Source organism: Lytechinus pictus, chromosome 4, assembly GCF_037042905.1.
Source record: "Lytechinus pictus isolate F3 Inbred chromosome 4, Lp3.0, whole genome shotgun sequence".
NCBI lineage: Eukaryota > Metazoa > Echinodermata > Echinoidea > Temnopleuroida > Toxopneustidae > Lytechinus > Lytechinus pictus.
Genome location: NC_087248.1, coordinates 12,266,222 through 12,291,739, shown reverse-complemented (window position 1 = coordinate 12,291,739; position 25,518 = coordinate 12,266,222). Strand labels below are relative to the sequence as shown.

The 25,518-nt window shown below is 36.4% G+C and overlaps 1 protein-coding gene across 1 annotated transcript; it reads right to left on the bottom strand.

Moving 5' to 3' along the window:
* Positions 1–7,199: 7,199 nt before the first annotated feature.
* On the bottom strand, positions 7,200–17,823 carry LOC129259009 (NFX1-type zinc finger-containing protein 1-like). The gene is made up of 3 exons (XM_054897276.2): positions 13,691–17,823; positions 13,252–13,351; positions 7,200–8,717 (listed from the first exon to the last, which is right to left on the bottom strand). The coding sequence occupies exons 1-3, from the start codon at positions 17,743–17,745 to the stop codon at positions 7,707–7,709; spliced, it is 5,166 nt and encodes a 1,721-aa protein (XP_054753251.2). The 5' UTR covers positions 17,746–17,823; the 3' UTR covers positions 7,200–7,706.
* Between the last annotated feature and the right edge of the window lie 7,695 nt (positions 17,824–25,518).

The window sequence follows — 25,518 nt, the reverse complement described above, 5'->3', positions numbered from 1 at the left end:
CCACGCGCATGACTTTTAAAGCCACAAACCCTGCGCAAAGCACATAGGCCTACGCACTGCATACGCGCAAAATCTAGGTAAGGTGTGAGCCAGTTCGTAAAAAAAAAAAAATGCTCTTATTCTTTAAACAATACGAATTTTGATCTGAAAATTGGCAAATCAAAAGAGTAAATTTACGGGCTTTCAGAATATGCAAATGAATATAAACAAATTTCGAAAATTTGACCGAAAATTAGGTTTGAGCCAGTTCGTAAAATCACTGACGATATCACATTCCCCAATTGTAAAATGAATACGTTTTACGTGGAAATTGTATCAATTACCATTGTCTACATAAAGTGATAATGTTCAGTTCGTTCTCCCTGTGCCATAGTATATGATCTTTATGGTTCCTTTAATTACTGGTTATTTGTTTCTTGAATATGAAATGAAAGTTCAACATCATTATGCATTTTTAATTATTGTTGTGTTATATTCTATTGCCATAAATTTGATTTGTAATTGATATGAGAGAGCAAAACAGGTTCGCGAAATTATTTCGAACCGACCATAAAACAAAAGAAAAGTAGGCCTACCAGTGAGAAAAGCAAAGATATTGAAAATTTCTTCAAAATTAATCACTAATTGATATTCATAGAATAATACACATAACATACACATACATGTAAGTAAACATGGAAGATGATATCTACAAAATCAATAACTGATTCTTGTAATTCTCGATGAACGGCACTTGGCGAATCCTACTTTAATTTTTCTTTTTAATTTGATAATTTGTAAGCCTACTTTCTTCAAAATTGATGGAATAGTATTCCCCTTAGTGAACTTGTTCATCAATATGCATTAGAACTCATCTTCCAGGCACATATAATTCATGTAAAAAAAAGTGAAAAACTTATTTTATTATGTTTAAAAAATGAAGTACATAGGCCTCTTTCATTTGGTCAGTCTTCTTGGCATTAAATTCGGACGGAGAAAGTAAAACAAAATAATGTCAGAGATTCAGCGAACAGGACAAGATAAAGATAGTTCCATACAATAAAATTACCTGCATCTAGGTACATGTACTCTTTCCAAATAATCGGTTACTCTTCTAGAGTCACTGATACCATTTTCTACAATGGGTAGGACTAGAGTCCGGTATTTAGCATGTTTAGAACCCTCGAGTAAAATGGGCTCCCGAAAATGATATTTACATGCTCGATAACCTAAAGGAAAGGGTTCCAAAATGGCTTTTTAAAGCAAATTTGAACCTTCCAGCCTCACGGATAAGGGGCGAGCATAACCATCTATGAACCCCTTTTCTAAGAGTGTAGAATTTCTTCAAGAATTAATTATTTATAATTTCAGATTCAGCAGAGAATAAAAGTTATCTACAAAATCAATGCGTAAACATTTGCATTTCGAAGGTTACACATTAAAAAATATCTACATAATAAATTTAACATTTCTTTTCGTACAATTATTCTAGAAAGCAAAAGAAACAAATAAAAGTTCCATTGCAAAAGCAATCAAAACATGAACTTGAAACTATAAACAAAGTCAACCCATCATAAATAATTAGAGCTTTCGTGCAATCATGTTAAAGTGAACATTTACGTTTTGAGATTTAGCAAAAAAATATTCGTGGTGATATCTACAATATCTACATAATTCATAATTAATTTGTATCAATGAAAATATGGAATATAGCTTATACAATTTAATATTTACAATATGAGTTTAATCAAAGATGATTCATCTGCAACCTTTTACCAATGATAAATATTTATACAAATCATTAAACAAATTCAGTATTTTCATCGTAGGAAAAAAAGCATATGCATAAATGTATATAAAATATTAAACTGATTCGTGATCGTATTCATACAATCCTTGAAAAATGCAAATAAAAATAAACATCTTTTCATTTTTCATTTATTGGCTTCTGCTGCAACACTTTTTCATAAACACATGAACAAAGAAAATACAATAATAATATACGTATAACTGACAAGCAAAACATTGAACATAATTGCATTTTCTATTATTACATATAGATTTTTAGAAGGTTGCCACTATAAGCTAAGCTTGACTGCGTGGCAACCCCAGAAAACAATAATTATTATTCATCCAACATATGGTTGTTTTTATTTTCTTGTTTTGGAAATTATGTGTTTCATTAGATAAAGAGAAAGAGCAATTTTAAGATTAACTCTATGAATATTTATTCAATAATAATGTTTTAATACCATTTTTAAAGGGAGAATTGAATCTTAACTGTTTGAGTGAATCTGGCAATATATTCCATATGTCAGGCCCATGATGTCTAAGTGTTTTATGTGCTAATAGTGTTCTAGGATTGTCTAAGTGAATATTCTGACATGTCAGTGTTGGGTATGAATGTAAGTTGCTATTATATGAAAAGAAATCGGTAAACACATGAGGAAGCAGTTTGTAACGATATTTATACATAAAAATAGCTATTTGTATAGTATTTATATCATATATCTTATACGTTTTTAGACGATAAAAAAGTGGATCAGTGTGTGAAAGATATGTTGATTTTGTGCAGATCCTAACACTTTTCTTTTGTAATAAAAGTAAATGTTCAAGGTTAGTTTTACTACAGTTTCCCCAAATAATGTTACAATAATTAATATATGGTAGTACCAATGCATTGTATATCATTAACAGGGAATGCTCTGGCAAAAAATACTTTAATTTGTATAATATTCCAGTTCCTTTAGCCATTGATGAGGATATATTGCTTACGTGTTGGTTCCATGATAAATGTTTGTCTATTGTAATACCAATAAATTTAACATAATCTTTCTTATCTATGGGCTCATTATCAATTATAATGTCTTGGGGAAAAATCGTCATTCTTGAGTAGTTTGAAAATGAACAAAATGAGTTTTACTTATGTGTAACGATAACTTGTTACATTTAAACCAAGAAGAAACATTTTTTAATTCCAAATTCATTATATAAATCAATTCATCTAAATCTCTGTGAGATAATAAGATGTTGGTGTCGTCAGCATATAAAATAAACGAAAGAATTTGAGAAGAATTTACTATATCATTGATATATATTAAAAACAGAAGTGGTCCCAAAATCGAACCTTGTGGCACTCCACAATTAAGAAAGGACAACGATCTAATATCATTAATATCATTAATAGAGACGAATTGTTGTCGATTTGAAAGATAACTTTTAATCCATGACCAGGCAACTCCACGTATTCCGTAATTATATAATTTATGTAATAAAATTTAATGGTCAATGGTGTCGAAGGCTTTACTTAGGTCCATAAATAAAGCGATTATATGACTTCTTTTTGAAAGAGAGTTAACAACATTATCAAGTAATTTAGTTATTGCAAAATCGGTTGAGAATTTTTTTCTAAAGCCGAATTGGGCGGGAGTAAGAATTTTATTTAATGACAAAAATGAATCCAATCGTTTGTACACAATTTTTCCAATATTTTTGACAAACATGGTAAAAGTGATATAGGACGATAATTTGTAACTTTAGTCGGGTCATCGTATTTGTAAACCGGGACTACTTTTGCTATTTTCGATAAATTGGGACAACAGCCAGTAGAGAGAGATAGGTTAAAGATATGCTCTAGTGGAAAGACAATGCTATATATTACATGCTTTAAAAGTTTTGTGCTGATTCCGTCATATCCTTTAGATTTTTTAGATGCTAAGGTTTTAACTATCTTAAGTATTTCATGTTGATCTGTTGGAATAAAACACATTGTATTTGAGTTGGGCTCGGAGAGATACTCAGTAAAATTCTTACCATCACTTTCTATTTTTGAAGCCAGGTCAGGACCAATGCCCGTGAAAAAAAGATCAAACGCTTCAGATTAAGCAGAGGATACGCGAAATCGTTTAGAAAAATTATCAATCATTCATATTCAATCGTGTCAAGTGAATATTTACATTATGAAATTAAGCCCCCCCAAATTATATGTATATATGTATATGCAAACAAACGTACATACATAAGTTACGTACAAAATTAGAAAATCATGGACATAAATACATTCTCGAGAAAAAACTGTAATAGAATAATCAGATAATAGGGTATTAAAAAAGAGAGAAATTATTGGTTTAAGAGGTTCAAATAATTATGTATTAAAAGTCTTTTACCTGATTTTTTGCATTTCAGAAAAATTTTGTCAGTTTGGTTTTAGAAAACATCATAAAACATCTCATGCTATCTTGTCCCTAATCAACAAAGTAGCTAACTCTGTTGACAAAGGCTCCCATACGATAGGAATGTTTTTAGATTTTTCTAAAGCGTTCGACACAATAGACCACCAAATTCTTTTATATAAACTGTCACATTATGGTATCAGAGGCATTGTCTCAGACTGGTTCCGTAATTATTTACACGAACGCCAACAATATGTTTGCATTGAAAATCATATGTCACAATTGAGAAATATTAACTGCGGTGTCCCTCAGGGTTCCATACTTGGCCCGCTGATTTTCATACTTTATATCAACGACTTTAACAGATCCTCGGACTTATTTTCATTTATTATGTATGCAGATGACACCAATCTTTTTCTTTCACACACAAACACAGAAACTCTTTATCAGATAGTCAACTCTGAATTAAACTTAGTGTCAACATGGGTTAAGGCCAACAAATTATCCCTAAATCTAGAGAAAACTAATTTCATGTTATTTAGCAACACATTTAATGAACTATCTTATCCAATTCTAATAGATAACATACAAATACAACAGGTAACTACAACAATTTTTTTAGGTACATTCATTGATGATAAACTTTCATAGAAATATCACATTAATAATATATGTAAGGTGATATCTAGAAATGTTGGTGTAATAAACAAGCTCAAATGGGTATTCCCCACTAACATTCTTAAATCTTTATATTCAACATTAGTTTTACCCCACTTGAATTACGGAATACTCGCCTGGGGAAACAGTGCAACATATATGTTAAATAAAGTATTACTCTTACAAAAAAGCTATGCGGATCATAAGTCAGGTTGATTTTAGACACCATACAGATGGTCTTTTGCACTCAAACAATATTCTAAAAATTTACGATATTTATCGATTGAATCTTGCGATTCTCATGTATCAGTATAACAACCAAGGGTTACCCTCCATTTTTAACAACATATTTCGAGTCAATAATGAAATTCACCATTACCCAACTAGACAAATCAATTTGTATCAACTGCCAAGGACTCGTACTGCATTTACACAGAACACGTTTATATTTACTGCCCCCAAATTTTGGAATTCACTTCCCCTGAATACGAGAGAGAGCTTAAGTACTCACAACAAACCTCTTCGATTACTTGATAATCATACAGATCCCACTTCTCACCGACCCCTTTCCCCACTCCGTCCCCCTTTTCCTTATTTGTCTTTTCCTCATCGTTATTTGTATCTTATTCTTTCTCCTTGTCCCCGTCCATTGTTCTGTTTTTTTTAATCATCCATGACCATGCATTTATCTTCCACACTTTCAGCGATTATCCTACTATTTACGTTCCTTTGATTTGAATGATCATTTACCAAGTTCACATTATATTACGTTATTTACATTATTTACGTATTCGAGAGATCAGCGTCCAACAAGCCAAGCTTCTCAGCTGGTCTCTCTTTTCATTTCACCCCTTTCCTTTTTTAACATACACACGAATACTCATACTTTTAAGCATGTTTAGTTTTATAAAATGATAAATATAAGTATCGTATTTTGTTCGTATAATTTACATTCCCCAATTTTTGCAAATGTATGGTCATTACTTTTGTTCATTTTTATTTGTAATTGTATTCATGTATTTTTGATTTGTATGTAAAATATGGAAAAAAAAAGAAATGAAATAAATCAATGAATCTTAAATTATTTCAAGAATGAAATATATATCGCAGAGCAAAATCGTAAATTCATTACGTTTACGAAAAAATAAGGAAGCACGAGCTAAAAAGTTGTGATTTTCTCAACTGAAAACTGCATATTCTAAGCACTGTTTGCAACAGAATAGCACCTTAATAAACAATAATTGATGCGAGCGCGAAAAACGAGCCAAGAATGTGCAATATTCCAACCTGAAAACTGGACATTCTATGCATTTTTTACCATGAACAGGAAGGATACCTTATACTAACCAATAATTTTACGAGCGCGAAACACGAGCCCCAAAATTCTGATTTTCTAACCTAAAATGCATTATGTTTTAATCATTAAAAGCGTATTTCGTTTTGAAAAAGGGCACATTTCATAAAAAAAAAAGACATTTTCCTTTTTGAAAAAGGGCATTTTTTCCCAATGGGGAATGTAAGGGGGGCACTAGCCCCCTTCCCCTGCCCCCCGGTTCCGCAGCCCCTGTACCAAAAACAGTGTTAAAATTATTAATGCATTAATAAAGAAATAACAGCAAATGGAAGAGAAACTTGACCTTTTGACCCCTAGATGATTTCTGACCCAATCATCCCCAAAACCAAACATGATGTACTACCCAAGATAATATTTGAAGCATATGTGATAAAAAATGATGATGCAGAAATAAAGAAAAAATGTGTCAAAAAAGATGGACATGATCGCGTATCATTTTATCTTTGGAACCCTAGATGAGCTTTGACCCCATTATCTAGACGGACGCACATGTGGTATTTAGGGGCCGCAGAAACCCACTTTTTTCCAAAACCGTAAAAATATGACCATATGTTTGTGATTTTTCGCATGGTCAGCCCGCCCCCCCCCCACTTTGGTTCAGCCCACCACTTTGAAATCCGTTCAGCGGCCCCACTATTAGCCGAGGTTCATTTGTACCAGGTGTAAACATAATTGAAACAGAAATAAAGTGATGGAAGCAAGTTCGACAAAAACTTTAGCATTTCTTGAAACAGAGCAACAGACCAAGAAGCCTTGAAAAGACCAAGGTGCTTTAACAAAGTAACAGGAAAAGTGATTACTGTGTTTGCCGAAATTCGTTCAGGCGAGATAAAACAACGCAACTTTCTTTTCATCCAATGAAATCCGCACATTAGGGGCTTGCGCGTGATATTGGTTTTGTTTTTACTGTTGTTAAAACGCAATTCTTTCATTCGGGTGCCCCAGAGCTAATGTTTGATTATTTTACATGTAAGGCATTATTCTTCGTTTCCCCAAAGCAGACATAACAAAATAAGATAAAAGAATAGTATAGACATGCGCTTTGTCCCGTAGAAATTGGAATAAAATGTTTATTCTTCCTAAAGATTGAGCATCGGTGGACTACTTCAAGATAACATTGAAGGTTCCTTAATTGACAGTTTAGTGCTCAACTTGTCTGTTTGTTGTTGTTTTTTATTTCAAATGTTATCACATTTAAACGGCTAACATGTATATTCATTGGAACAAATTGTGAAACACATTTTTTTTTTATGGGGGCCTCCGGACAGAATGGGTAGATTTCTGAAGAAAGTAAATTCCTATTTTCCTCTTCGAAACAATTGTTATTTAAATTTTCAAATATCCTTCCAGAAGTGGATAATTTGCCTATAACATATTAAAAACAAATATTTTTTTTCGTTATGGAGTCAGATTTTGTTTTGCATTGTTGATCGCTCGCAATTTTCAGTAATTTTACAGTTTGAGTCAAGTTAAGTCCCTTCAGAATTATTGATTCATTGCACGATCCAAGAATTACATGCCAATGATGATAGCCCTATAACATGCTACAGTCCTCGCCTCTCCCGCATTGCTCTTATTTGCCTTTCAATTTCAAGTTGTTCTTGAATTTCTTGCTGATCAAAATGCGGTTCATAGTCATCGTAACCGATGTTGCCGAAGGGCCAGGCTGGTCGGTTAGCACCATCCATCTCGGTAGCTACTCGGTTTTCGGCGGTCAAGCGGTGACTTCTTCCACCGATTTTTGCTCCACATTCTGGACACTTGCTCTCTTCCATAGCGCCCCCACATTCCCCAATGGCATAGACATGACCCTTGGGGCATTTGTACCAATGTCCTTGACTAAGACCCACGGCTTTGATAATCTGTACACGCTCTTGTTCGGTAATACCAAGCCCCATCTTACCAATCTCCAATTCAAATTGTTGGAGAAGCCGAATAGCCTGACTCTCGTCCTCAGCGGTAAATTCTGTAGCCTTGTTAACAATATCGTCGAAAGCTTTTAAATGGCGATTCTGAATGTTGCGATCCAAAGTGTACGTGTTGTGCATTAGAAGAGCCATGGATTGTACTCTAAGACTAGCCCGAGAAATCTCTCGTTGTATGTCGTTCATCTGCTGATCAGTGAACTTATCTAGCTCTCCCTCAACGACTTCGCTTTTCAGTTCTCCTAGTTGCATTTCTGTGGCTGCCTTTCGAGGTTCAATCAGAGACGGGACATTTTTCGCAGAAAACATCTTTGCAAAGACGTCTGCAGTAGCTTGCAAGAACGTACACCTGTTAATGCGAGCAATTATCATCTCTAGATATTTTCTCCGAGTAAGCTTTCTAGTGAGTCTTTCCAAGTCTTTATCATCAAGAAAGCTACCCATGAAGGCCGTGTGGGTTCTAAGTTGAGACAACTTATCCGTCAGCTCCTTCATCTTGCTCTCGATCTCCACTTCACTTCCTCTCATTTTCGTTTTCACATTCTCCACATCTCTTAGAGTTTGCTTGATGGTATTCCCGTAGCGAAGATTCTTCCGAATTGGCGTCTTGCATTTTGGACATCCTTTCAGCTGAAACCAAAACCAACAAAGAAAAATAAATAAACACACATAACTATATTCAAATATGGCAAATTAGTTTAAAAAAAAAAATAACACCACGGGCCCGAAGATACAACTATTCCATACATACTCGTGTTCTTGCTACTAAGAAAACGCGACTCTCATTTACGAAAGCGAGCAGTAACAAATTATTATATTCGCAACAATATTTCCCTGAAATTTATTTGATAATCACAGGAATTGCTTCGACTAAACTGAGAAGGAAAAAAAAACATCGATTGCCTTAGTAGGTTGACAGATTTACCAAGGCCGATATGAAGTGACTGTATGAGGAAGTGAGAGTATAGATGTGATGGATCGATGGGATGCATCGTGCCCCAAAGCGTCTGTCACTGAGCTTCTACTCGTACTTCCTATTTTATCAAAATCTACCAACAGAATAGAATTTTAATTATTTAAATGTGAAGGCATACATTACAAAAAAATTACACGCATCGGCGAACAAACGCTTAATGAGGTATGTCTTTGTCATAACATACAAGCAATGAAAACCTGTTACTGACCGTGAATGATAAATACGCATACATTCGTAATTCCGATGCTTTGTTATTCCGAAGGTTCGAGTATTCCGAATGTTCGTTATTTCGATAATAAATAAAATAAACAATCAAATAAATTTGCAGGTCTAGCAATGAGAGAAAAACATCAACTAGCCTCATAAGCCTATGATCATCCCTTTGACAGAATTCTGCGTACGTAAACGCCTCTGTTAACGATAGATCAACCCCTTCCCACAGGGACGGTGAAAGTGGGTGGGGGGCAGGGGGCACTTGTACCCCCCAAAATAATCCCCGTAGTAACGAAATACTATTTTTCCAAAATTGGAAATTCCCTTGTTTTTTCCAAAATGAAATGTGCCCTTTTTCAAAATAAAATACCCTTTTTAAAGTATACATTTTAGTTAAGAAAATCAATTTTTTGGGGTTTATCATTTATTGTTTAGTAAGGTACTCTCCGTTTCCGGTTATAAAAAAAGGCTTAGAATGTCCAGTTTTCAGACTGGAATATCTTTTTAGCTCGCGCTTCGCACTCGCATTATTCGATATATCCTATTAATGAGTTACTAAACGCAGTCCTTTTCTGGTCAGTATATTTCAGCTCGCACTTCGGTCTCGTGTTAATTCTTTTTTTTTCAGTTAGATGCACATCTTTTCAATGATTGCATAAACTGCTCAGAATGTTTTATTTTCATTTCTTATTGAAATGTCCAGAAGTTTAAGCTTGCGATTCACGCTCGCAACACCTTCCAAGGATGCCATATTGACAGTTGACCCCCAAAACGAGTTTTACAACATCAGCTTTGAACATTTTTCCAAACCATTCGCTCGATACACTCTCTCGCGGAAATAAAGCCTAAATATATATTTTACCAAAATAAGAAATCACTTCAAAAAGGCTTTGCTCTACTTAATTACTCTACTTTTTTTGCCTCCCCACCCTCATAACAATTGAATAGCAACGGTGTCCCCCCCTCCACCACGCTTACCCTTCCGGTTTTCCCAGCTTTGCCACCGATTAATTAATTTTTCGGATTAACGAACCTTCGGAATAAAGAACCTTATTTTGTTTTCGGATTATCGAACCTTCGGAACAACGAACCTTATTTCGTTTTTGGATTAACGAACCTTCAGAGCAACGAACCTTATTTCGTTTTCGGATTAATGAACCTTCGGAGCAACGAACCTTATTTCGCTTTCGGATTATCGAACCTTCGGAACAACGAACCTTATTTCGTTTTCGGAATAACGAACCTTCGGAATAACGAACCTTATTTCGTTTTCGGACTGACGAACCTTCGGAATAACGAATCTTCGGAATAACGCCACAAATGTTTGGATTAACGAACCCTTTTTCGTTTTCGGATTAACGAACATCGAAGTATAGGCAATTTACGTGTTTCGGAATTACGAACCTTCGCAATAACGAATCTTTGGAATTACGACATGTAACCGATAAATATTCTTTAACCAATCACGCGATGACGGACCTCATACCTATCACGCGTTGACCTCATTTGCTAACAAGCACACATCAAAATATTAGCCAATCAGCGAGTATAGCACCGGGATCGCACAGTGGGCCGGGGCGAAACAAAAGTGCGCCAAATGTCACTTTGGGCAATTTCAAATTTTTAATTTTTGTCATGTCCAGCTGAAAGACAACACTTTGAAGAATACTTCAGCAAAATATTTCATTCGGGAATTTGCATAAAGGTTGTTAATTTCCTACCTCGAATCGTAAAATGTGACATTTTGCGAAATGCCGCGTATATGATAACTTAGTTGAAAAACAAACCATTTCACAGGAGGTTTTTCATGTAGGAATCGGAAATGGCACCCACATATTCCTGATATATTCTTTTTTCGTGTGAAAGGGTTCAAAGTAGATAAAAGACACATTTCAGGAGGTTTATAGGATAATTATTCCTCGAAATAGGCTGATAATCCATGTTTTTTGCATTTACATGAGAAACGTTTAGATTTCCGTGGATTTCCGTTTAAATTTTATCATCATCATTTTGCCAGATGTCTAAGCTTTAAGTCAATACCAAATTTAGCTGCCCGTTTTCATGTTAGAGCCGATTTTACTTGACAGAACACCCCAAAACCTGTTAGAAAACGGTCATTTTTATACCGCGCAGTCATCACAGCGCACCGTGTGGGGTGTACATTGCCGTACATTTTTGGACGGCGAGGACGATTCCCCTTCCATTCCATGAAAATGACATGAATTCCAGGCATAATGCAAACAAAATACAGGTTGATAACGCATGTAAGGGCTACCCGCCCCTCTTCCAGAGATAAAAGTTACTGGTGGAAAAATTTCAGCCAAAAACCCTCCTCATAGTAAAACATTCGTGATGTTATATACTCTGCATTTTTACCCAAGTCTACACCGCTTGACAAAGCACGGTTAATATTTGTAAGTATTTTTTTAAAATCTAATGATAATTTTGATGCCATAAAATAATTTTCAGGATCTCATACACACTTTTTAGGCATGTGAGAAGCATAAACCAACATTCACTCTGGTCAATCTGAAAGTAACATATAACACAAAGTTCATTATAATGCATATTGTTTAGCGTAATTTGTCTTTTCACAGATAGGTTTTAAGTAGCCAATCAAAATTTGTTATCAAAGTGACGTCATATCGGCTTTAAATTATGTTCAGTCGATTCTACGCCCAAAATTACCCTCAATCAGCATGTTAAAGTAAAAATATAACACGGAATATAATATTGGCGCACTTTCAACTCATTCTATTCTGGCCCACTGTGGGTCGGTTCATGATCATGAATATGCAAAATAGCTAGTCGCGGAGCTCGGACAGCGATATCGAAATACCAGTGCAGCGCAAACCTAGGGGGGTTAGCACGCCGGCACCCGAACCGAACGCATAAGCCTAGCCATGCATGCGTGCATGGGCGTGTGTTTAATCTGGACTTCATCGACCGAATAATTGACTTTCTACGTACTTTTCGCAGACCAGTCGGGTCGTAAGGTGTGCGGTGGCCTTAACTCTTATGAATGAACGTCGGCAACCAAGCAGACGATGTACTGCAAGTTCTCATCTGCATGGACAGTAATAAAGACTGATGGAAGTGGCTAAATTACCGGAGCTGACCCAGTCCCAGGACAAAACAAAACCGCGCTGAAAATAATGTCGAGGTATTTCGCGCATTAAAAACAACATCGTCTTCTAACAATAAGACCTAATGTAAGGGCTCGGTCCTAGGGCTAGGCCTGAAAAAAAAATGAAAACAATTAAGGATACGACGATTTGTACAGTCTTTGTTTCTTTCTCCGACTCCGATGTTTTCAATCACAGAGATCATATCCAGATATATATAGCAATAGTGATGAATATTCATTAAACGACCTATCGCCCGAAAAAAGAAACAACCAATCAGAATGCGCTATTCTTAATAGACAAGAGGCAGATTTTGTCAGGGGGAATGGTGTATGAATATTGCTTAGGGTACCTATGGGGAAGTTTTCCCAAATTGCCCGATTTTTGCATGAATGATCATTAGTATATGTCATTTTAAGGATGTACGAAAGGAATAATGGTTCTTTTGCGTCTTGAAGTAGGCCCTTCTGACAGGATCTCCCTTGCCTTCTGCGCGCACCGTGCCGTTCATACATTATAACACGCGAAAATCTGTGGAAATTACGGATAACCGAATCCCAAGGGGGAAAAGAGCTATTTTTCAACTCGAAAGGTACCTATATACAATTTATACAAAAATGTAAATTATCAGCATATACACCAACCGCAAAACTTACATCTTCATTTTAAACATGTACTTTGGCTTCCCAGATAGTACTAAGCAGCTTTAGGCTTATGAACTGGAGTTTGTGTGTATTTGCCCTATACCTGTCTCTGCGTTCAGATTAGTGCTTTTTCAAAACGTACTCTGCGTATGGAAGATGTCACTTTGAAAATTGTAATGAATACATCGACAAGGAAACTCAATAACCTGGATAGTGACGTCATCACTGCTCTCCTGGGTCATGCTCATGAAGTGATCCAAAGACTCCACCTCGATTACGTGGCCACAGTCCTCTAACTGAACAAATCTGCAAGAGCAAATTAATAAAGAAATGTGTTATCCAAACCAGTGACTAAACCAATCTCATCTGGTATGAAAGTTAATTTAAGTTTGAAGACTTTATATCTATATGAATACCACTGTTGGTCAGCCCTCATTTAGAAATTAAAAGTACATGAACATTATGCCATAATCTTCAGAAATAGAGGTATTGTATGCATAACTGAGAAAGGGCCATCCTGCAAATGATGTGCACATATGTTTATGCTGACAGCATATCAGATAGATTGTGCCAGACGCAACTTCAAAAAATTCATTGACTAATCCCTACCGTGCTTAAGATTTAGAATTAAACCCTTGTTCTTGCCTTGCGTCTTCTTCATCCTCGCTACCAAAGAAAATCTCTGTTACTTCTTGTCTGTCGCACACACGGCACTTGGTTGGACATCTTTCTCCGCACATTCCAATGCAAGGATGTCCACAAGGAAGATTCTTGTTGCAGGGTTTATCACATGGCTTTCTGTTGCAAGGATCTCCACACAGCATCCCACAAGAGACATGAGGACATCGCCAGAGACAAGATTCCTTACATGGTATGCAAGCTTCTCCACACAACTTCCTACATTCACTGTGCTGGCATCTATTTTGACATTGTTTCGTACAGGGAGGGCACTGGGCTGCGCAATTACTTTCACAAGAATGCCCACAAACAAGCGTCCGACCACATGGCTGCTGACATACCACATGTAGTCTTCCTCGTCGGCATTTTCCACAAGTTCCAGAGCATTGGTGTCCACATGCAAGGATAGAGTTACAAGGCCCAGGACAGGATTCTGGACCATCACAACAACGCACCTCTACAACGTGCTTGCAAGGCCAGTTGGATTTCGTCGTTTTCTCAACACAAAGTTCCTGATTGCATGGGTTTCCACAAAGTCCAGTGCACTTGTGACCGCAGCTAAGCAACCGTTCACATTTATCTCTACATGTAGCGTGGTGTGGCAGGAGACGACAAAGGAGCCTTTTGAAGTGGCCACATGGGAGCTGTTTTTCCATCCTCTCTTTGCATTCGGTGTCGCAGGGCTCCGAACAGGCTTTTGTGCATTTGTGACCATTCTTGCAAATTGGCTTGTTGCAAGGCTGTTTACAGATGATAGTTGCCTGCTTAGAATCATGGTCATGACAGATTTCCTTACAACCGTGTCCACAGTCCAAACGAACTTGACACGTTAATCCACACCCTCGTTTCTCTTTACGCTGCTGAAATCCATCAACCGAAGAAACACAGATTGGATAATCCGGGTGAAAAGGACATGTTAACTTGAGAGAGTGATCAATCCACTCAAGTCGCCTTGCTTCTTCTACGACCCTGCTCCACATAGGCGACTGACTTGACAGGAACGAGAAGTTCCCAGTAATGTACAGACCTCTTCTAGCGCTGCTTAACACCTTGGCAATACGTTGGTCTAAAAGCAGACATCCAGGCCTGCTCGTCCTTTCGCTTGCGTTACTCATGAACAAGATGATATCACTTTCACCTCGATAGCTATCAACAGTCAGAATTCGGTCTTTCATCTCATTGCCGAAGAGTTTCTGCTGCGAAGAGAAACTCACAAGAATTAAAATCTGCCTTCGTGTGAAACCCTGACCTATCATATAGCTGAATAGTTCCAGTAGCAACGATGCTTCATAAGTTGCCGGAGATGTCTGTGCATGGTGATCTATTAGGAAAACGTTGTGTTGAATTCCGCTAATAGACGGTAACTCAATAGCTACCTGGTCATGATCATATTTGTAGTTAAACAGTTGGCGGCTTAGCTTGGATACAGTTGGACTCATTCGATACTGCCGTTTCAGTTCATAAACGGAGTAGTTTTTGTCGACCAACTGTTGTAAAAGAGACGAGTGAATGCGGTGTATTTCTGACATATTCCTTACTCCTTGAAATTGGTCTATCTTTGGGACATTTTCGCCTGTGATTACGAGCTGTTGGCAGCCAGATGAGATTACAACATTTGTGACTGACTGCAAAACATCGGCCGCTTCTTCAATGATGATGATTCGTGGGTTGATGCGTTGTAAAACCCTTTGATTCTTTGCAGCCGATGAAGCAGTCATGCCTATTATAGATGCACCACGAAGAATAGTTTCGTCTACGGCATCATGCAATCTCTGACACTCGTGGCAGACCTGTTCCATTTCTTTGCAGATGGTCACAGCTCTCTGGAGACCCCTGGCTTCCAGTTTTTTAGTCCAAAGGCGATACATCTTCCATCGGTCCTCCAACGGTAGGCTCCATATATCTGTTATCTTCTTTGACTCGGACTCTGTCATCTTGTCTCTGGAGCCAAGTTGCTTACCTACAAAGTTCCTGGTCCGGGTTGACATGTGGGGAGCGAGTGCATCCAGCACAAATAAAATATTCTCCTCAAACCATCTATCTACGTCCCCATGGTGACATGTAAAACGTGACAAATTGAAAGGAATGTGTTTTTTAAGGTCACAAAGCTCGCTTTCACAGAAGTTTGAAAGAAGCCATTCCAAGATACCCGTATGGGAATCTGCTTTCCTACCTGCCATCAAGTTTCGGGAGTGATTTTCGTCCATGACATCTTTGAGGATCTCTTCAGGAAATATCTTGGTTCGAAGATTTGCCAAGTTGGCGCGTACATTTCCAAGACGTCGCTTGCATTTTTCAAGTTTCTCTCTGAACATCTGGTCTTCGTTTGCGGTTGGAGCTGGATGACTTTTCCGCAGGTGTTCAATTTGATAGTCTTGAAGGGCTTTCCTTGTATTGTCACCAGCCCATCGTACAATTCCACTGCGCTGAAAGAAGGCAACCTTGGTAAGGTATTCATCAAGTGTTGCCTTACTGGCACACATAAAAAGAAGTGGGCCACTACTGTTTCCCTCATGTGATGAGTGAACGACAGGACCCCAGCGCCTGTTATTTAGAAGATAAAGCTGAATAAGCTTCACAACTAAATACGTTTTCCCTGTGCCTGGTGCGCCAGTGATGACAGTCAACTGTTTCTTTAGAGCTGCCTGGATAGCAGCGAGTTGATGCCCATCGACACACAGCTGATGAGTTGCGGGCCACTTTTCCGTATCTAGGATAGGTGTTAACCTTGTTCGGAGCATAGGCCGACTTGAACCGCACTCGGGTTTCATCAAGGGCCCGATATCGTACTGCACTTCTGGGTCGTTCCTTAAATGACCCGAAAGTGCATTTTGAGCCTTGTGGAAGACAACATGTGGTGCAAAAGCAAGTGCATTGCTGTCGATTTGCCGCATTGCATCGAGTACCTCGTATGATTCTTCGACATACTTCCGAGAATCGATCATAAAGAAGTGAAGACCAGACATCAGCAATCCAGCATCATCTACCCTGAAAAGTCGCAGATCTACAAAGCCCTGTTCTAACCATGATGGATCACGCTTAGCCACTGTGGCAAAAATCATGTCATGAAAGTGGTTGTTGGTCAGACAGACCATATTCCCAAAGGAAAGGATCCTTGATGTCTCCCAAGACACATTATGGAGGGAAGATGTATTAAACTGAACACGAAATGTGACACCTTTAGTAGTATGCGTTGTGATGATTTCATGCAACTTGACATCATCAATGATATGGCATTTCCTCTTCGCAGCTTCAAGCCCCATTTCTCTGTTTACTTGATGATACTTAGAAATCACTGCACGAAGAGGTTGTGCGATATCTTCCCTCAAAAGACGATAGTGGCATTCCAGATGGGTTTTCACAGAATGGCAATTTTCTGCAAGTGAATCGGGGAGTCTTGCTGCATCTGGATCTATTACCTCTCCAGCAGTTGGAAATATGGGGATGTTGAATATGTCTTCTGTGTGTCCTCCTTTGCCAGTTTCTTCTTTGCTTAATATCATTCTGACATCACTGATTCCCTTTTCGAACTCCTTTCTATCAGACGCATTCAGTGCATACTCAATGGTATCGTGTATCACTGCAGCAACCATCTCCAAGTTCCCCTTAATCTCGCATCGAAACTGATTGAATGCCATCAAAACTGAAATAACTTTCAGAAGAGTATTCTCTTTGTAACATAAAGCGATATCCATTCTGCATTTCAAGGCAAGCAAAAGAAGGTGAACCTTAATGAATTGCTTGCTAGCTAGGAATCGATACACTTCCTTCGTATCATCACCTCCTATCTTTGAAAGTGAGATGACAATTCCGAGAAGACTTGCCATAGTTTCATCCCCCAACTCATCCTGAAGAAGCAGTGTTTCCAAAAGTGGTTTCCGAGCTCTTAATGCAATCGCCAGGTTCCGTTCATTCCGTCGTAGATGATTCAACTCTTGTACTGTAAGTTCGAGACCGAAAGTGGGCTGTACTGAATTCCTTTTATCATTTACACTGTGCGGCGGAGGGTTTCTTCTTGCCATAATGGCCCTAGTCTCGTCAATGTCGTTCTTAAAGTAGAATAATTGTTCATGTGAATTTCGGTGAATTATTTCCTCTTTTTGTTTTTTTGGATGGATCAAAATAACTAAATTTACTGAACAGTATTTGACGGACTTAAATGGCCAGCTGGTGGTTGGTAGCTGATTCGACACAAACCCACGAAATCTATGGGAAAAGAACAACAACGAAGATTAGAAAATATGCATGAAAATAATTTTCTATCAGAGTAAACTATGTGTTGTAGGCCTAGTTAAAACGAAATACATCTATGTTTTGTTTTTTGATAGTTCAAAATTACTGTTTCGGGGCTGCAATTAAAGTGAATTCTTTCCATATAATTTCACATGTTATTTCATCACAATTACTTGGTCACATATGCAATGTTATTATTCCAATACAAATGATAAACACCAAGTCAATCGCATCTTAGTATTGTCACAATGAAATGAATTTCTTTAATAATCTCGCACTTGTAACCCTCAACGTAATCTAACGTACCCGCACTTCCAAACTTAACACCTATAGACTTTTCTCACAGAGTGTATGGGTGAGATTCTCACCTTCAATCACGAAGGGGGGGGGGGTAGAGGCATTGGGCCAGTTGCAACCTGAGGAATGTCAACACTTTGAATATTTTTACTGCAAATCTTTACGAGAGCCAAAAGTAAAGTATCCAATAAATCCTTCACTTTAAATCTTGAACAAAAAAAATATATGGGTAACACCAACATGACCAAAGCTTTGCACCAAAACAAAATTCTCCCAAACTAAATTCGGCCAGATTCCGTGGTTTCGGAACTTATTCGTCTCTTATAGGTTCCGATTCAGCGCAGAATCGCCAAGAATAGACCCGAATCAATTTTGGCCATCCCGAATAAAGCCGAATGCCACCCGAACAGTGGCTAGAATCAAGCGAAAGGACGCCCGATTGCTACGATTACAGCCGAATGACTACCCGAATCGGAACGAATATGCCCGAAAGCACAGTGCTTGGACCGTAAATCTAGGGTATCACCGGAACCAAATCACCTGCGAATTCATCCGAATACAAATATTTGTGTGGTTTTGGGAGTAATTTGCTCTCTCTCGGCGAATGCAAGAAAATTCGGGAGGTATTCAGGAACATTCGAATCCATCGAAAGCGAAAAACAAACTGATCAATGGAAATGTGTTACATGTATCTAAGACAATGTATATTGTAACTATAACATAAATGGTATGCATTGGATATGTTACAGTGTTGTTTAAAGGTTGATTTATTTGTTACCTGGCAGTGTATACATGTATATGAGAGGATTGCCTACCCCTTTTTATGGTATGCCATATCCCTACATTGTGGATTTTGGTACTGTTATTGGTTTTTTTTTAAGGGAAGGAAGGAACAAGGAGAAGGTTAAAAATTTATTAACATTTATCATTTAACTTTTTTATTCTGTTTTGTGGGTAAGGTCCATTAATATCTATTTCTTTTAATTCATGTTTCAAACTGTAGGAAAACAAATGGTTCACTGTTCATGAACATTTTGGTGTGAATTTTGGCTTGTTTCATGGTTTGCGTTTGTTTTTTGCACATTTGGCTACGGCTAGTTTTTTTATTTGAAGCCCTGAGCTGTGATATCTTGTGCACCAGCGTGCTCTTGTTTGTTAGCTTTGCAATTTTTGTTTTTCCTTTTTTTTGCTTGTTTTTTGTTTTCTTCTAATTATGTCAATTTTTCTTTCTACCACAGTTTACGATCTCATGCAGCTTCAAAATGATATAATACCCCAAAGAAACGTTATGTTGACAGTCATCTTGTTTCATGCAATCCTGTTTCCCCATATTCTGTAAGATCTTGTTTAATGGTAATAATATTTCACTATTATGCCCCACCCTAAAATTATGGATCTAAAATTATGTACGTTTAATTGTCGAGGGATTCAAGATTATGTGAAAAGACGTAAAGTGTTTCATTATTTAAGATCCATCCAAAGTGACATTATTTTTTTTTCAAGAAACCCACTCGTTAAAAGCAGATTAAATATTTTGGAAACAGCAATGGGGTGAAAAAGCATGGTTCTCTAGCTATGCATCAATTAGTCGAGGGGTAGCCATTTTGATCCGGAACCATGTATCCATGGAAATAGAATCACTTTACTCTGATCCTAATGGGAGATACCTGATAATATCTGCAAAAGTAAATGGGGTGCCCCTTATTTAGTCAATTTATATGGTCCGAATAATGATGACCCTGACTTTTTTCATCAAGTTTTTAGTAAGATAGACAATTTAATTACACTTCAATGATTTGTGCTGGCGATTTTAATGCGGTTTTAGGGCCTCTGGACTATCAAGGGGGTAAGGTCACCCATTCAAACAACAAAGCAAGTGAACTGTTATTATCATTGATAGAAGAGTTTAATCTGTGTGATATTTTGCATAATTTTCACCCAAACCTTAAGCAGTATAAGAGGCACTAGCGTACCTACGGGGGGGCAGGCAGGGGGGGCACTCTGCCCCCCCTGACGAGATTTTGAAGACTTTTTTTTTTTTTTTTTTTTTGCTTGTCAAATTTTTTCTGGTACGAAAATCTTTATTTTGTATTGATGACCCCTTTTTTTTTTTTTTTTTTTTTTTTTTTTTTTTTATTTTTTTTTGTTTGCTTGTCAAATTTTTTCTGGTACGAAAATCTTTATTTTGTATTGATGACCCCCCTTTTTTTTTTTTTTTTTTTTTTTTGGGCGGCCAATTTTGCCCCCCCTGTGAAAAATCCTAGGTACGCCACTGATAAGAGGTATAAAAAATCCCCTAAAGTTTTATCAAGACTTGATTTCATTCTTGTTTCAGATAATTTTGTCACTAATTGTGTGCAGTCTAAAATAGTTCCAGGAATTCAATCTGATCATTCTCTTGTTATTCTAAAATTTAAAGACGCTCAACCAGTAAGGGGTCCAAGCTTCTGGAAACTGAATTGCAAGTATTTGCACAATGATGTAAATTTTATCGAAAGTGTTAAAGAGAAAATTGAAGAGTTTAAATTAATTCATTCTGCAAGTGATTTTAACCCCAATCTGTTATGGGACTCTCTTAAATGTACAATTACCGGTACATGTATAGAATACTGTGCACGCATAAAGAAAGAAAATAATTTAGCGAAGACATCTTTTGAAAGAAATAGAGGATATAGATAATAAATTAAGTATTGATTTAGACAATGATGAGCTTTTTAAAGAAAAAGAGTTTTTACTGCAAGCATTAAATGACATCTTAGATGAAGAAACTCAAGGTTTAATTATTCGTTCTCGAATCCGATGGGCTGAAGAAGGAGAAAAGAGTTCCAAATATTTTTGTAATCTTGAAAAACGAATGGGAGAGAAGAAAAGTATTTTAAAATAAAAAAACGAAAACAATGATTCAATGCACTATATTGAAAGAAATTAATTCATTTTACGACACGTTGTATAGGAAGCCATGCAATGCTGATAATTCAGATGAATCAAGTAATGTAATGAATCATTTTTTGCAATCTATTGAAATTCCACAGATAAGTGATGTCGATAAGGATTTTTTTGAAAAGCCTATTTCTAAAAAGGAACTATATGATACACTGACATCAATGAAGCACAATAAATCACCAGGTCTTGACGGCTTACCGGCAGAATTTTATATTGTATTTTGGAAGGAATGTCTGATATGCTATTAGACTCATTCAATTTTTCATTACAAAATGGGTTAATGTCGATCTCTCAAAGAAATGGTGTTATTACTTTGATCCCCAAGAAGGATAAGGACACTTATTACTTTTAAATTTTAGACCTATATCTTTGCTCACAGTAGATTATAAAATCCTAGCCAAAACTCTTGCAAATCGTTTGAAAAAATGTCTCACATATTTGATTCACCCTGACCAATCCGGATTCCTAAAGGGCAGGAATATTGGGGACAATATCAGGTTAATTAATGATATAATAGAAAATACAAAATTTAACCAAACTGCAGGTGCAATTCTCCTTTTGGATATTCAAAAAGCTTTTGATAGTGTTTCCCATGATTTTCTTTTTCATGTATTAAAAAAGTTTAATTTTAGCGACAAATTCATTAAATGGATGAAAGTATTCTACTCTTCCAGGAGAAGCTATGTTACTAATTATGGACATTTGACTAACCCGATAAAAATGGAAAGAGGAATTTTTCAAGGGTGTCCCATTTCCCCTTACTTGTTTTTATTAGTGATCGAAACAATGGCTCTTGCTATCAGACAAAATAAAAAATATAAGTGGAATTCCAATTGAGAGTACATCTACTGAACTGAAAATTTCTTTGCTAGCTGATGATTCTACCCGTTTTATTGATGGCTCTGAAAAATCCTTTAAATCATTATTTGAAACAATTGATAATTTTTCTGAAAGTTCTGGTTGTAAACTCAATATTTCCAAATCAGAAGCAATATGGATCGGATCTAAAAAGGGTTCACATTTAGCTCAATTTTCTGAGAATGGTTTGAAATGGAATAAATTTTAATTTAAAACTTTGGGTATACATTTTTCATTGAACACAAAACAATTATATGATCTTAATCATAAGGTGAAACTTAAATCAATTGAAAGTACTTTAAACTGTTGGTGCGCTAGAAATTTATCTCTAGTTGGGAAGATCTGTGTCATAAAGACCCTATTGCTGCCACAACTCTTTTATTTTTTTTCCAGTTTTTTGTATCAAAATACCCAAGATTTTTTTTTTAGACAATTGAATACAATTTTGTTTAAATTTATATGGGGTGGTGGCAGTGATAGGGTCAGAAGACAATTTATATGCAATGATTTTAGTGGAGGTGGCTTAAAAATGATTGATCCATATGCTTTCTCTGTGGCACAGAAAATGTCATGGGTCGAAAAGCTCCTGGATGATAATTATGAAAGCTTGTGAAATCAATTGAAATGTCTACTTTAAGTAATTTTAATGTAAAAGTGATATTTTATGGAAATCCTATGCTCCTCTCTGTATTTTGAATAAATTAACATCCTGTCAATTGGCTGAATCACTCCATACATGGTATATATTCAGAGAATATTTTGTTAAAACTGAATTCAATGTAACGTTTTCTTCAATAGGTTTTTTCCAGTGCTTTGGTTCAATAAGAATATCTGTTCAAAATCAAAGCATTATTTTTTGTACCAAGACTGGCTTGACAAACGAATAGTTTATATAAGTGATTTGCTTAACCCTCCCTATCCTGGCCATAAACAATTTTCTATTGAAAAATATACCATCTGATTGGTTGGTCACATCCGACCTGACCACAGATATGATATTTGACAAAATAAGAAACCAACTATTGAAAACTCACAAGGTCCCCAAATTTGCATATAGAGTTATATTAGAACCATGTCTTTCAGAAAAACAAATGACTTTTTGGAAAGACCTTGATGATACTGGTCAGGTCGGTTGGGAAAAATTTCATCTAAATAATTTCAAATGTACTATAGTATGCGCATTCGTTCTTTTTATTTTAAGTTATTTCACAGAGCAATAGGTTTAAATGATTTTTTGTATAAAATTAAAAGAAAAGACTCCCCTAACTGTTCTCTTTGTAAAGCTGCCCCTGAAACGTATGTCTATCTGTTTATAGAGTGCTCTGTTGTTAAACCCATTTGGGTTGAAGCTATTAAGGCTATTGCTAAGATAATTGATAAACTACAAACTGTCTCTATATTTGAAAAAATGTTTGGTTTGAGTCTGACAAATTCCTAATTTTTTTGTTTCTCTTACTTAAATATTATATTTATATATGCAAATTTCAAAATAAGCCACTAAGTTTTGAAGGTTATAAATTAAGCCTTTATTGCTGTTAATAAAAAACTTGAATATGGTATTGCCAAAGAAAATAATAAACTTACCATGCATTTTCAGAAATGGAGATTTAACATATGAACACTGATATTGCTATTTAGCACATGAAATTTATACATGTATCATGTGTACATTTCCATCTTCATATAAATTTACTTTGTCATGTCTATGGGAGTATTCATTTTTTTTTAATGATTGTCTTTTCTTTGAGTTTTGCTTTTTAAGTGGAATTATGTACATGTATGTCCAAACAAAGTGTATAAAATGCTATTCAATGCATTATTATTCTCTTATACATGTACTGTATATTTTTATTGTACATATATATATATTGTGTGTAATGCTTATTTGGTATCTTATGCTGCAGAATTTATGTTTTGGTGTTTTATATGTTTTATTATTATTCTAATTATTGTTATTTATTTTTATTTTTGCTGCTTATTTTTTCTTTTGTTAGAAAGTCAAAAAGGGGCCTAAGCTTTCGATCCTAGCAGAATCTTCGTCGGAGGCAAAATGACAAACATATAAAGCGGAACAACCATAATATAGGCCACAAACAAGCTACAGCAACACTAGAAACAAGGAGACAAAAGGGGCATTAGTGAGTAGAGAAGACCAATCAGGTTAGTGAAGGGGATTAAAGAAAAGGAGTAGGCAGACAAAGGGAAGTTAGTGTAAGTAAGGCCAGTAAAAGACCTCAAGCCAAGAGGGATTAAGATAATGAGGCAGGCAACATCAAACAGGATCTGGAACAATACAGTGATAGAGGGATGAGTAACAAGAGAATTAGTGAGAGGTGGGTCAAACAGGTTACAAAGAAAGGCATAATAAACTGGTGCATAAGAGTGGGGGGAAAAAAGGAAAGGAATGGGGAACAACTGATAATGTGCAAAAGACATATAAGTATATATGATAAAGCATTTAACAAACTAAGAGAAGAAGGTCAGTGTAAATATGTATCTATAAGTGATATGTATATAAATATATCCAAAAAAGAAATGTATATGAAAAAATATAAATACACATATGGTGTAACTTATATTGTGATCCGCTAGGTGTGACGGGAAAAAAACCAAAAGACTATATAGTAGGAAAAAAAAAAAAAAAAACCTGTATGTGTGAAAAAGAGGAAGCAAATTGCCTCAAAAGGTAAAAGCAAATATAGAAGAGAGGGGGTGTATTATTAAGAAACCATAGTATACATGTAAATAAGCAAATGTGGTAAATCTAAAAGAGGTGAGTGGAAAAAAAAAATATATATATAATAATTATTATATCACCTGAATAAGGAAGAAAAAATTGGAGCTGAGCTTGTATGAGATATGGGAGGAAAGTAGAGGAAGAAACTATAATGTAACTATTCAAAAGAGCTGAGGGAAAAAAATATATGTATATATAAATTGAAAGTGGATAGGAAAGAATAATCAGTCGTTCCCCTCTTGGATGTTCAGGCCATGAGGTTGGGTGGTGCGAAGTCGTCTCATCCAGAGCTTCTCTCTGCTAGTACGGACTGAGTCAGGACGGGTACCTAAAGATTCGATGCCCTGTAGCATTATGTCAGTGACGGAGTGGTTGGGGAGGTTAAAATGGCGGCCAACTTGAGTGCCAAGCTTTGCTGTGTTGACGGTGGATCTGTGCCCGTAGAATCGTTTCTTGAGTGTGGTCTTGGTTTCCCCTATGTATTGTACCCTACAAACTCTGCAAGTGATGAGATATACAACATTAGTGGTAGTGCATGTGATGTTGCCCTTGATTTGGTGAGACAGGCTGGTAGAGTTGCTGGTGAAAGTATCGCCCTCGTGAAGGTGTATTTCACATATGATGCACCTGTTGCTGGTGCATTTGAAGGTGCCATGCTGTATGGGAGAAGAATGGTTAGTGAGGGAGGGCACTTCAGCACGAACAATGAGGTCCCTGAGATTCGGTG

Coding starts and splice junctions, on each gene's coding strand:
- LOC129259009 (XM_054897276.2), bottom strand. CDS start 17,745: ATGGCAAGAAGAAACCCTCCGCCGCACAGTGTAAATGATAAAAGGAAT. Junction 13,352..13,690: donor GAGGATGAAGAAGACGCAAG/GCAAGAACAAGG, acceptor TTGCTCTTGCAG/ATTTGTTCAGTTAGAGGACT. Junction 8,718..13,251: donor GTGATGACGTCACTATCCAG/GTTATTGAGTTT, acceptor TTTTGGTTTCAG/CTGAAAGGATGTCCAAAATG.